A 13,547-nucleotide genomic window follows, 5' to 3' on the forward strand; every position below is an offset into this window, starting at 1 on the left:
GGTTAGACACCCAGGTGTGGTGTAAGTGGGTTCTCTGTTCAGAGTATCATGAGGCTGATATCATGATGTCAGCTGGGCTAAGTTCTTGACTGGAGGAGGCTCTAGAGAAAAAATCCACTTTGAAATGCATTCAGGTTATTGATCGAACCAGTTCATTGTGGTTGTAGGACTGAGGTATCTGTTTACTTGCTGGCTGTCAGTTAGGGACCACTTTCAGCTCATGGGGCCCCTGACAGCTACTACTCTACTTTCTGTTTTATGGATGTGTTTATTCTAGACATTTCATATACATTGAACCGTACAGTATGTAGCCTTTTATACTGGTTTCTTTGACATTGCATAATGTTTTTGAAGTTCATTCATGTCAAAGCATGAATCGGTATTTTATTCCTGGTTTCAGCTGAATAATATTCCATTACACGGATATATCACATTTGGTTTACTTTCATCAGTTGATGGACATTTGAGTTGTGGTCAGTTTGGGGCTACTATGAGTAATGCTGCTCTGAACATTCATGTTAAAATCTTCCCTTATGTCATGTCTGAATCTACTCTTAATCCCAATCCCATTCTGTATATTTTTCATCTTAGACATTGGAGTTTTCAATTTCTAGAATTTTTATTTAGGCCCTTTTTTTTTTTTTAAATCCTGCTTTGTTTCTACTTGACATATTCAGTCGTTCTGCTAGCTTCATGAACATATGGAATGTAGTTACAAATAACTGTTAATCATCTGTGTCATTTCTTGTGGGCCTCAAATGATTGCATCTCTCCTTGTTATGGGTTATATATCCCTGTTTATTTGCGTGCCTGAGAATTCTTCTAGATGCCAGACATTCTAAATTTTTCCTTGTTGGCTAGTGGATTTTTTTTATTCCTGTGCATAGTCTATGTTACTCAGAAAGAGTTTGGTTATTTTGGGTCTTGCTTGTCAGCTTTGTTAGGCAGGTCCCAACTAGGGATCAGACCAGAGTGAATTTTACCATACTACCAAGTCAAGACCCTTCTGGGTGTTCTGTCCATTGCCTCATGAATTATGAGGTGTTCCACTCTGGCTGATGAGAACAGGAGGAGATTCTGAACCTCTGTGAACTAAACAGGAATTATTCCCTGTAGTCCTTTGTGGAATTTTTCCCCCCTGGCCTTGGATACTCTCCTCTCAGGCATGCACTTGTCCAAAACCTCGAGGGGACCCTCTGCACGTGTCCAGAGTGCTCTCTCGATGGAGTGATATTCTCCCTGCTAATCTGCCTTGTAACCTCTGAGCCCTCAGCTCCCTGAGCCCTCATCTCCATTTTTCTCAATTTGGGGAAACCACCAGGTCCCAGCCTCATGCCACAGCCTGCAAAGTCACTTCAGGAAATTGGCTGATCACTTACTTTGCTTTCCAGCTCGGGGATCCCTGTGCTTCATCACCTAATGTTGATACCTTGAAAACCATTGTCTTATATATTTTGACTGAGTTTTTTTTGGGTTAGTTTCAGATCAGAGGGTATGTCTGATCCTTCTCACTCCATCTTGGCCAAAAGCGGTTCTGTTTTTTTAATATAAAATTTTAGCAATTGTTATAATACTATTAAACCATGATTTTTCACCCTTGGAAAAAAGTTCAGATTTACCATGATACCTGTACTTCTTATAAATAATAAGAAATGTCCTGAAGATGAGAATATTTTTATGTCAATATTTATTTTACCCAGAGAGTGGAGTATAGTGACACATTTTTCATAGTTGGCTTTGGAAACCCTAATTATAACTTTCTGGGGTTTTTTGTCCATTTATACATCAATATAGAAAAGAATCTACTCCTTCCTTGGAATAGGAAATGTAAACCTCTCCTTTCTAGAGCGTAGCAGGTTCATGCCCAGTTTAGTCATTCCTGCCCTCACCCGTGCTCAGGACTGCCTGGAAGGAAATTTCCTACCCTTACTCCATTTGCTGCTCACCTTCCCCACCACTAGCCAACCTCAGGCAAACAAGTGCCAGGACTAAATAGGAAAATAGTGTGCTACTTGGCAGAATTTTCTGGAATAAATTTAGATCCGTTTAAGAAAAATAAAGCCTGTCCCAGACCACGAAGAACTGGGCACCTGTGCTACCTAGGGGGTCCTGCTGGTGCCAGTCTGCAAGAATCAGATTTCCTTTCGGATCTGCTAGGACATTGGCCAAACTCATGAAGTGCTTTTCCTTAAGCCAGAAGGCTATCTGTCTAAGTTGTGTCCTACCATTCGTATTTAGAAGGGTTAAGGTCATGGGCCTTCTCAGATGTTGTAAATATGCAGATTCCAATGCTGCCCTGTTTGTTTATCATGTCAGTTAAGCTTCCAGCTTTAAGATTAAACCACGTTTTTCCATCCATTAGAATCCTCTAGATAGGGTGGCTGCTGATGAATTTTTAATACTCTCTTTCCATTTTCAAGGGCTGCGTTCTCCCCAGTGCTCTGCCTTTGCACGCAAACAGCTTGCATTCACCTTTGTGAGAATATAAGGTCACTGGCTTTTTCCTCTGAGCTGCCTGTTGTCTCTGGGATCATCACAGATTCTGTCTGCCTCTAATCAGAGTTATGCAGCCAGTAGGATGGCTGAAGAGGAGTTGGGATTGGGGTGAGATTGAGATAATGGGAGGATGTTCTGGATTTAGAGTATGCCCCGAACCTGTGAGATCTGTCAGAGATGCTGTAGAGCAGGCCAGCAGTGTGCTGAAGTGGGAAGAGCCCTGGGCAAGGAGTTAGAAATGTGAAATCCAGACTGGGCTGGGCCCCCTCGGACCACAGATGGCCTCAGGTCAAGGATAGGGCTTCATTCCTGTGCACTTCCTTCTGGAGCTTGCACAGGTCATTCACAGAGTAGGTGCTCGATAAAAGCTGTCAAATATTTTGCTTCCCCACAAAACACAGGACATGAAGTGTGCATATGAAATCAGCTCTCGTCCATAGGTCATGGCAAGACACTGGTCTAGGTGTTTCTGTTCATATATTTCATATGAAAGAGTTGCTGTGGGGATAAACCTCATTAACTGGAAGATTACAAGGATTAGTCAGTAAAAAACTGGTTATTTCTAACCTTTTTTGCTTCATTTAAAGACTCCAAAGCCATCAATAAGCCTTACTCGGAAGGTTTTTATTCATTAAATCAGCTTCCTCATTCAACTGAGTGGAAATCAGAAGACTATTATAGGAGACCAATTTTTGGGAAAGAGACCAAACACCTGGGAGTAGGCTCTGTCTGACTGTAGAGAGAGGTCAGTGGCATGCCTGCCTGCTTTGAATCTTCGACTGCCCCGGAAGTAATATAAATACTGCAAGGAACAGGGAAGGAGATGGTAACAAAACCTTCCAGCACCTGGAAGTGTCCTCAGGTGACATGGCATACCCCTCATTTAAAGCATTTCTCTGGCTCTTCCAGAGAAGCATGGGTGTAGGAGGTCAGAAGTCAGTCACTGTCAGCAAGCCTCTTCCCAGTGCCAACCACGTGCTCCATGAACTCCATGTGATCACTGCCCTCTGCAAGTTTTCCATCATGTTCCCTTAACACCTTTCTTCCCAAGCCGATTGGCATCTTAGCTCCATTATGTGCTGGCTTTTAGGAGAAGACCATAGAAACAAACAAAACTCTCCTTAATTTTTAGTGAAACAGGTGAAGCTAGCTGTGTGTCAGTCATTTTTCTTTCAACATAAGCTCCATCTGTCTCCAAGATGGTAGATGAGTCCATGTATGTCCTCACATACTGTACTGGGAATGGTGTGACATGTGGGTGGACAGGAAAGTAAGTGACAGAACAATACTTCAGGGAGTTAACTATAGAAGTACTTAACAAACATGACAGCACAAGAAAGAATACTGGTTTTGATGAGGCCCCAAAATATGCTGCTGACGGTAAAATGATTATTGGTCCTATGCAGAGTTCTAGCTGATCTATTCAGAAAATGGCAGGACCCTTTTCAGCTAAAGCAATAGACAACCCCACAACCAACCTGTGTCTCTGGGTTTCCTTCCAATAAGCCTTATCGCTGGGGCCTGAGTCTTAGTCTGTGCTGTGACCGTGGTTGGAGGCCAAATGTGTAACTAGCCAGGAGCCCCTAACAAAGATTGGTTTCATAAGTGCCAGAAAGCCGCAAATCTTCTACTTGGTGTGTTGATACCAAAAGCTGATGTTCTCAGGGGAGCCTCTGCCTTAGCTCAGAACATCAGTTTGGTGGCCCTCCGAGTAGAATGTGGACTGTGTGTAGTGGTGTTGAGTAGAACACTGGATTTTGAGTGTGTGAATTAAAGCAATATCATAATATCGTGGGTATCAGTGAACACCAAGAATAGGATTTCACCAAATCCTTTTTTTATGTTGTCCATTTACCGCTGAGTATCATTGCTAACCTAGGACTAATGATAAGGATGAAAATAATAGTCATAGTAATAACAGAATAAAAATCTGACAGTCAAAAACACACAACATGAGTGCTTACAATATGCACAAAGTCAGAGCTGATTCTCTATGCCGTAGGTTGTAATTAGCTATAATTCACTGATCTAGAGATATCTTTTATTATTTCCTTTGAATTTCTAAAAGAAGTGCCTTCTATTATACATATATAAGATATATATAATGGTGTAGGGTACCTGGTACCTCAACACATTAATTAAAACACTAGAGTGTTTTATAAAATCACCAGCCACACCAATAAAATGGAAAATGGTAATCATGAAAAAAATCTGCCTTGGGTCTTAGGCTGTGTCTTAGAGTTTAATGCAGGCAGCAGTGAAATCTCTCACATTTTGTTGGTAATTATTTTTCTTTTGTTATCAGTATTGAGAATATTGGGATTGAGCACATATTAAGATTGATTTGCCTACGACGTGCAAGTGAATTTTCTGAATTACTATGTATTCCACTGTCATAAAGACCATTTTAAAGAAGCATTAATTTCACATTCTACTACTTCATTAAGCCATAATAGTTTAAGATATGTCATATGTGAGGTTGCTTTTTGCAATCTCTGATGATTTCTTAAGAAAAGGAAGATTTAATTAAAATTAGCATGGTTGCCCTTAATTTAACAATCAGAAGTATTTAGATCAGTTAACCATCTTTTCCCCTTAAAAGATGAGGCCACTTGGGTGTTCAGTAAAGTAAGCCTGCTACCCTGCTGTGTCTCAGTGTATCGGGTACCGAAGAGACCGTTTTCTGATTTGGTTTTTTTTTTTTTTTTTTGTTACTCCCCGATATTTTGGAGGTGGCAGGAGAGACTAAAGAATTTTTGAAATATTAAAGTTTGCTTGTGATTGTGTGCTCTGTGTCCATGTCATGTTCTCTACTTGAGCAAAGGAAAGAATGTTCTTGGGGAATAGAGGTCCACCGTCCACCACCGAGGTTTTCTGTGTGTGCCAGGCTGGGTCTGAGCCTCACACTGGAAGCACAGGGGTTCTGAGGGAGACTCTGGCTCACCCTCAGGTCTTTGACTATGATGCACTCAATGCATTGAGCTCTTCCTGGGGGCCTTGCCTTTAACCACCCCCCCCCCCCAAGCTTCCACTTAATAGTCATTCTCCTTTTTTTTTTTTAAAAGATTTTATTTATTCATTTGACAGAGACAGAGACAGCGAGAGAGGTAACACAAGCAGGGGGAGTGGGAGAAGCAGCACCCCCGCTGAGCAGGGAGCCCGATGCGGGGCTCGATCCCAGGAGCCCGGGATCATGACCTGAGCCGAAGGCAGACGCTTAACGACTGAGCCACCCAGGCGCCCCAATAGTCATTCTCCTTAAAACCTCCCCCACCCTGTCGCCAGCCCCAGGTGGAGTTTCTGGTTCCTTCCTCTGTGGCCTGGTTCCTTCCTCTGTGGCTTCCCCACACCTGTTTGCCCAGCAGGAGCTGGACCTCAGAGGGCTTGTGGGCCACGGGAAGGAATGAGCACTTCGTTTTTCCTGCAATGGAGGACAGCGGCAGGGAGGGGTCCGTGAAGGTCAAGAGCTGCTTTATATTCATAAAGGTCATTCTGTCTGTTGTGCAGTGAAAGATGAGAAGAAGCAGGGCTTCCCATTAGAAGGTGGAGGTTATGGTGGCTTGGACTGGACCTTTAGCCTAGAGGTGGCATGAGTGGTCACGTGGGGGAGTATTTTGGAGGACATTGATGCCTTAGGAATTTAAATCCAGAAATCCCTGGAGCAGAGGTTGTGAGAAGTATGACTTGATCCCGACATCAAAGAGAGGGTCTGTAGAGCAACCCTAGTAAGGGAGTGAAGGGACATGTAGGCATTTCTCCCGGATGCCCAATTGAAAGGTTGCTAGGTTCTAACTCTAACTTCAACCTGGATTGATTGATTGATTTCCCATTAGACATTTTCACAGAGCAATCCCCTTGAAGGAAATAAAAAACCCAAAAAAACAAACACCTGCATCAGTCTCTCTAAGCAGACTTAGAAGAAATGCAGGGAGCTGGAAGGAAGCTGACAATTTTGTTTCTTATTCTTTTCCTAAGCATGAAACTCTGCACTGAGAACCACATAAACAGAGCAAATATTTTAAGTCCCTGTCTTTTTTTCTTGTCAGTACCTAAAATGACCAACCATGAGCAGTACCTTCTCGGCCACTTGCTCTGAATGAAATCCTTCTATACCCAAGAGCTGTTGTCACGTTTGGGATGAATGTTTTTTCACGGGCAACTGTTTTTTCTCTACAGGATACCCCAAACAGAGGACTGCAGTGCCCCGAAATGGGTTTTCCCCCAAGCCGGACCTGCAGGGCCGCGAGGCCGAGCGGCAGCTTGTACAACGGCTGAAGGAGAGGTGTCAGCAGCAGGCCAGGCAGCTGGGTCTCGTGCAGGGGGAGCTGCGGAGGGCCGTGTGTGGCTTCCAGGCACTCGCCGTGTCCACTCAGTACTTCTCCAGAAAGGTGAGGCCACGTTTGGTGAATGTTGAGGGGCTTTTTGCTGGAAAAAAGGGTGGTGATGGTGATAGTTGTGTGTGTGTCAGGAGCAGCGGTCTTAGTTTGGGTTTAGAGTTAGAGACTGATTTGATTTTCAGAAGGTCATATAAATCTCCAGCAGCAACATCTAATGTCCTGGGAGCCAAGTTTATACGTATGTGTGAGAGAAATTAGTCTGGGAAGAATGATTTAGTAAACTTGATTTCAAAAGGGAACGTTATGTAAAAAATGAAAGAAGATATAAATGAACGTTTTGAAGGTGAGATCTTTGAAGAGAATAGAACATGAGACTGTTTGCATTTTAGGGATGAAATGGCCAAATTCTAAAATTTCTGCACATTTCAGATAAAAGGGAGGCAGGGCCACAGTGCTGTTCCACTTTGGCTGTTGATGGGAAATGGAACGTGCCAGGTCTGGGGGCAACATGGCTGAGGAGTCGAGGCCACGCTCACAGTGTTCACTGAGCAGTATGGGGTGGGCGGCATCCTCTCTGCTCCCTTGGCTTCTCTGAAAATGCAGAGAGTTGGTTTCTTCTCAGCAAATTAGTTGTCCAGAGGCTTCTGGAGCCATCCACACACTGAGTCTGTCATTAGCCATGATGTAGCTAAGCTTTCCCACCTCTCGACAGTGGAGAAGGGGTTAATGGGAGCCTGGTGTCTGATGGAATGCATTTGTGTTCCAGCAAGAAATAGCCAAGGCATGTTTGGGGGAGAAGATGAACATTTACCTTCGAGGTTTGAACATTATGAATCAGCATGTTAAAAACCCATAAGGCATTTTGAGTTTCATATATGGACCTTCTGGTAACTATAAATGGGAGGAAATAAAAATACTTTGTAAATGCTCTCCAAATAAGAAAATGAACTAGCTAAGTGTCTGGCTACTTTAAAGAAGAGCAGCAGAAGAAAGTTAAGTAGCACCACGTCCCTGGTTTTGTTTATCACCTGAACATTAAAGCATGGAGGACTCTGGCTTTTTATGACATCCTATAGCAACCGCCCCCCCCGCCTCCACTGCCCCCAGTACAGAAGCCTGAGCTGCCTTTCTTTGTTGTTGTTTTCTGTTTTTCTTAAAGCTTTCAGCAGAAAGACCCAGTTTGTTGGTGTAGTGAAAGACAAGAATGGACTTCAGTTTTATCCATAGTTTCAGCCTCTTTCCCAACCACAGTGTTCCCAATGAATGACCACTTTGAATTGTATACCTTCCTTTCTGGTCTAGTACCATTGGTATCAACCTTGGACAGCTCAAGTCACTCTACACCCACCCCTGCAAGAATTAAAATTACAAACACATTTTTGAGGGGTCAACAAGGCCTGAGTTGCTGTGGTATATATTGAACAGTTTTCTTAGTAGAGAGAGGCATGTTTTTTTATTCTTCAGCTTGATGTGTATTTTCTACTGACTGTCAAGTCTTTAATAAAGAGAGGAGAACAGGGTTGTCCATTGAAGTTCAATGATAACATTGATGTTGTTACTCTGCCCTTCTGGGATTACTCTTCCCATGCGTCATCCAGTGTCTTAACAAATTCTTTGTTTAAATATTAATGCCACTGTAGTTAACACAGAGTGTTACATTAGTTTCGGCTGTACACTATAGGGATTCAACTATTCCATACATCACCCGGTGCTCATCATGTAACCAATCCTTGATAAAAGTTTCTATGGCTAGACATATCAACAGACATTGATATAACATATTGGTAATATGTGCTGTGTTCCCAAGTTGGAACTTTTGGACCCCATTTATGGCATTATGGCGGAGAAGGGAGTTCCTGGGCAAAAATTAAGGGCTGGTTCCCCATAGTTATGTGGTTCTGTGCCCCCGGAATAGTCCTTGTTGGCCCATGGACCAAGAGTTTTATTTCTCTGCAGTATACACATGGCTCTTAAATCAGAGACCAAAAAGGTCTAGCAGGTGATTTGTAGGCATTACCTTCAGACCTCCCTACTCCTCGAGGTGCGCTCGGCATGACATTCAGCAAGACTGATGGCAGACATGAATTTCATGTTCTTTTCAGTAAATCACAACCAGCAGCTCCAGACAGGCCTCCCAAACGACCATGGCATTTCACCTCCCACACAATGTGTGCTTTTCTGTCTCTCCGATCTCAACTCTCTCTCCAGATAAACCCCAGAACTAAAAATGGGCATGTTAAAAAAAAAAAAGTCTGTAGTTGAACATAAGTGGCTTCCACAGAGGCTGCCATGTGTCCCACGTGGTTAAGATGGTTGATTTGAGAGTTTGCCCAGTTGTACCAGATTAGACTAGGTGGTGGGAGGCGGGGCGGGACCACCTAGAAAAATAGAGGGACAGCAACCAGGAAACCGCTGGGGGAGCCCTCTATTTCAAGGTCTCATGATCCTGAGATGCTCGGTGTCGCTCTCATGGGAAGCCAATACATTATTATTCCGTGTGGGAGTATCCAGAGCAGATCATTCCAGCTCTGAAGAGCGTGACCCCCCCAGCCAGCATGGAAAGGCAGTATCTCTTTTCTTTTCTGGTTAGGAGACTTGACCATGTGCCTTGGAAGTCTACTCCTGTATTGTTTCTATACTGTAGCAGATCTGTCCGCAAAGCCTGGCACGGGACCAGCAAGGAGTGAGCCCCGTTTTTGCCTCCATCTCCGTATGAGACCTTGAGCAAGTTACTGCCCCTCTCTGAGCCTCATCACATCACCGAAAGGAATAATAACCTTGCCCTTGCTCCGGCTCTGCTAGCCGAGTCCCCTCTGACCAGTCATCCTTGAGTCTCTGTTCCCTTAATTTCAAATAGGGTTAATAATGCTTCACAAGGTTATTGTGAGAATGTCGTAAATTAATGAGTGAAGTTACTTCAAACAATTATTGAGTAAAACGTTTTTGAGTACGAGGAAATCTAACAAAGCCCTGTCCTCCAATATTTTACTCTCAAATGAGATGAATAAGACACAGATGAGACATACAAAGCTAAGACATAGTACAAACCATTCTTATTTTGCTATAAATGTACATAAAGAGTTTGGCCTGGGATGTACTTTAGGATAGAAATAATTTTCTAGTCTAGCTATTCAGCTGCTGCTATATATATATTTTTTTTTCCAGAATGTGCTGATACCATTAAGGATGTATTGGAAGTAAGTCTCAGTGTATGGGAAGTCACTAGAAAAAAGGAATTAGAAGCCTAGATAAGAATCTTCCATTCCGGCCCCCTTGCTTTACAGCTCCTGGCAGAGTAGCTATGAAGATTGTCAGCTGTGACAGCCTGAGCCCAGTGTCCAGGGATTCCAAGATGCCACATTGAGGTGCTAACATCAACCTCACACTTGCGTTGGTTCCAGGCAGCTCCGGCCCTGCAGCAAGGCGTGGTCCTCACCACAGGCCAAACAGATAGGCTGAAATCTGTGGTGCGAGACCTCTGGGTGGTGTAGTAAGGAGCCTGACTCTCGGACTCTGCACTTCTTAGGGTCAAGTTGAACGATTTTTCTTTTTCTTGGGGCCTGGTTCCCAGGAATGCTACTCTTTAGCAGCCCCTGGTGGCCAACCCAGGAAACAATCCAGGCTATGGTCCTGTATTAAGTGGTGTGCCTTGCCGTGTACCATCAAGTTTTATACAAGTTATATCTGAGGCTGTATTTATTTTCATCTTATTTTTAATAAGAATTATTATATTTATTCAATATTTTTATATTGATTTGCATCATTTTAATCTTTGGCTTTATAAATATGATAGTAGATGATGGGTTTTAATTGTTTTTCTTTTTTTTCTTTTCTTTTTTTTTTAAATGTTTTATTTATTTATTCATGAAAGTCAGAGAGAGAGAGAGAGAGGGAGGCAGAGGCAGAGGGAGAAGCAGGCTCCCCGCCTAGCAGGAAGCCTGATGCGGGACTCGATCCCAGGACCCTGGGATCACGACCTGAGCCGAAGGCAGACGCCTAACCATCTGAGCCACCCAGGCGCCCTTTAATTGTTTTTCTTATTTATTATTAAATAGTTTAGGCATAAAAGACTTGAAAACTAATGTCAAATGTGTGTACTATTTAAGCTTAATAAAAACTAATAATGCATCAGCCTCCTTTTTCCCCTGTATATATGTATATTGCTCTTACTATTTGACCTTATGTCACACAATAATTTTAAATAAAGAAGAGTAGAAAGCACAACATCCAAACACCCATCATCTACATTTAATACTTACTAACATTTTGCTATATTCACCTCATCTATGTTTCTGTTGTTAGTTAAGGGTTTATGTTTTTAAATATAGTTTATATATTTCAACTTCAGCTTTTCAACTCACTTTCATTGGTAGATTTTTACCCTATGAAAGTTTCTATGGAAGATTCAAAAAAGTAAAAGGCAGAACTCCTTAAAAACAGTATCACCCCTGCTTATTGACCATCTCCAGTGTCCTATACACTTTAGATATATTTTATATGTATATATGTGTATATATAATATAATAATATATATTGTGTATATAATAATATATAATATGGTATACATAAGATACATAGGATATAGGGGCACCTGGGCAGCTCAGTCGTTAAGCGTCTGCCTTCGGCTCAGGTCATGATCCCAGGGTCCTGGGATCGAGTCCTGCATCGAACTCCCTGCTTGGTGAGCCTGCTTCTCCCCCTCCCTCTGCCTGCCGCTCCCTGTGCTTGTGCTCTCTCTCTGTCTCAAATAAATAGATAAAATCTTAAAGAAAAGATACCCAGAATATAATATATAATTATATATAATATATATTTATTTATAATATTTATATTATTGTAACCCTCACAACAATCCTACCTGGCCTAGATATCATTCTCATATGACAGGTGAGGAAACTGAGCCTAGAGAGATTATGTAGCCCTTCTAAAGACCACATAATTAGAAAGGGATGGGAGCCATGATACAAAAACAGGTTGTTCCATATTCAACACCCATGTTTTTCCACAAGCTTATGTGCTATCTCTTCCTCTGCCTCTCTAGGTGCTTTTAATGTAATTAAGGAGAAAAAAAACATAATTGTAAAAAGCAGAAAGTGAAACAGTTATCAAAAAGTCAACACTTGCACAGGATGATACCAGAAAACTGTCTAAGGCAATATTTAACCTGTTGCCATAAAAAAGGTTATGTGTGCAGGTGCAAGCCCAGTTATTGTGAATGGGAAGACCACTGTGGATGGTCTAAGAAGGGGACTTGGAAGAGCCACAATGGACACGGTGGGTTTCTAGATGAGTGAAGATGAAGGTAGAGCATATGCCTATGTGGAAAGGGGACACTCAAAGTCTGTTGTCTGCAAAGTGGTGTCCTCCTGCCTCTCTTTAAGCTCTCAGTATATTAATGATTTATGAATAGAGACCTAGGCACTCAGGAATCATTACTAAAATGCAATGATTGCTCTGTAACAGATCTAAAACTCCTCATAGTGAAGACCACCCAGATTCACCTTCCTGCTCCAGAGCACTTATCTTTGTTGTTTGGTCAGAGTAGGGTGTGTGCTAAAGGGGAGGAGAGAAAAGACAGGTGTAGAATCCCTTTGTAAAATAAATGCTTGCTGACTTTAGCCATTTGTTACATTCAGATTTTAAAACCCAGGGATTTATCAGGATAAATGTCTGCCCTAGAGCTGCAAAAGCAGTTGAGATGCCATTATACCTCCAACCAAAGGATTTTGTATTGCAGAGCCTTTTCCATTGAATGGAGCTCTCAGAGCTGAATCAAAATTGAAAACAGTAAGCTCTTTGTTGCTCCCTAAATCCTAAAAAATGACCATTTAAATATAGTGTTTTGTGTCCCTCTCCCTTACAGACAATGCCCTATGATTATCTTCTCTTCCCTTAATTTTACCTTGAATAACTTAAGGCTTAGAGAGAAGGCAAGCACTTCTGATGATTCATCAGCATATAACTTAGAGGGAAATGTTAGTGAAGTAGTAAATGGACTGTTCAGTGATTGCTGTCCTGGAAGTATGTTATATGTCACAAAAGTAAATGTGGCCACAGTACTTTGCTAGGACAACAGTGAGTGTTTGCTTTTACTTTTACAACTCTAGCTTAAAGAAATTCTTAGCATAACACCCAAAATATCAAAATATTCCCAATATCAAAGGGCAGAAATCCCCCCAACTATACTAAGCAGCTCTTTGAAGTAATAAGAACCCCTGGCGTAGGGTGTTGATAATGGAAAGCGTCATGGTGGGTAGGAAATAAAACTTAAAATTGCAGAGTCTTCTCAACTTGTATGGAAGATCTCCAGTACTGGTCACTGATAAGAGCTAACTTCACTGATAATGATATAATTTTCATAATAAGAAAATAATAGATATTTGACTAAGGTAGAAATTGCCCCCATTCAATTCATCTCTCTTACACTTTGTCATAAATAATTTCCTTTTGTAAATTAAATGATACCTCTTTTGAATACAGATGGATGCCGAGGGAGAAGAAAGATGAGTTTCATTTGCTGCTTTTGAAAGGAAGCCTTCAGGCTTTCCCCAGTACCTGGTTGGCAGTTGGTTAGAAGTGTTCTATAGTAGAAGTGCATGCCTTTAAAATATGCTGAGCTGTAGAATTTAGTGTCGTTTCCCTACAGGCCAGGGAGGCAGCCAAGCAGAGTGGAAATGGCATGTCACAAGGCCATGCCACTCAGCCTATCTAGAC

The 13,547-nt window shown here is 42.1% G+C and overlaps 1 protein-coding gene across 3 annotated transcripts in view; it reads left to right on the forward strand.

Annotated features, from left to right (window-relative positions):
• The window catches only part of MTUS2 (microtubule associated scaffold protein 2), a 379,630-nt gene that overhangs the window by 244,580 nt on the left and 121,503 nt on the right, over window positions 1-13,547 (forward strand). For all 3 annotated transcript variants that reach the window (XM_028107283.2, XM_028107293.2, XM_028107299.2), the window contains one exon: window positions 6,673-6,884. In XM_028107283.2, coding sequence (XP_027963084.2) covers window positions 6,673-6,884 — 212 coding nt within the window. The remainder of the gene's footprint in view (window positions 1-6,672; window positions 6,885-13,547) is intronic.

This window comes from Eumetopias jubatus, unplaced genomic scaffold (assembly GCF_037043125.1).
Source record: "Eumetopias jubatus isolate StellerSeaLion01/CBP00866 unplaced genomic scaffold, mEumJub1_p1.0 scaffold_3, whole genome shotgun sequence".
Taxonomy (NCBI): Eukaryota; Metazoa; Chordata; class Mammalia; order Carnivora; family Otariidae; genus Eumetopias; species Eumetopias jubatus.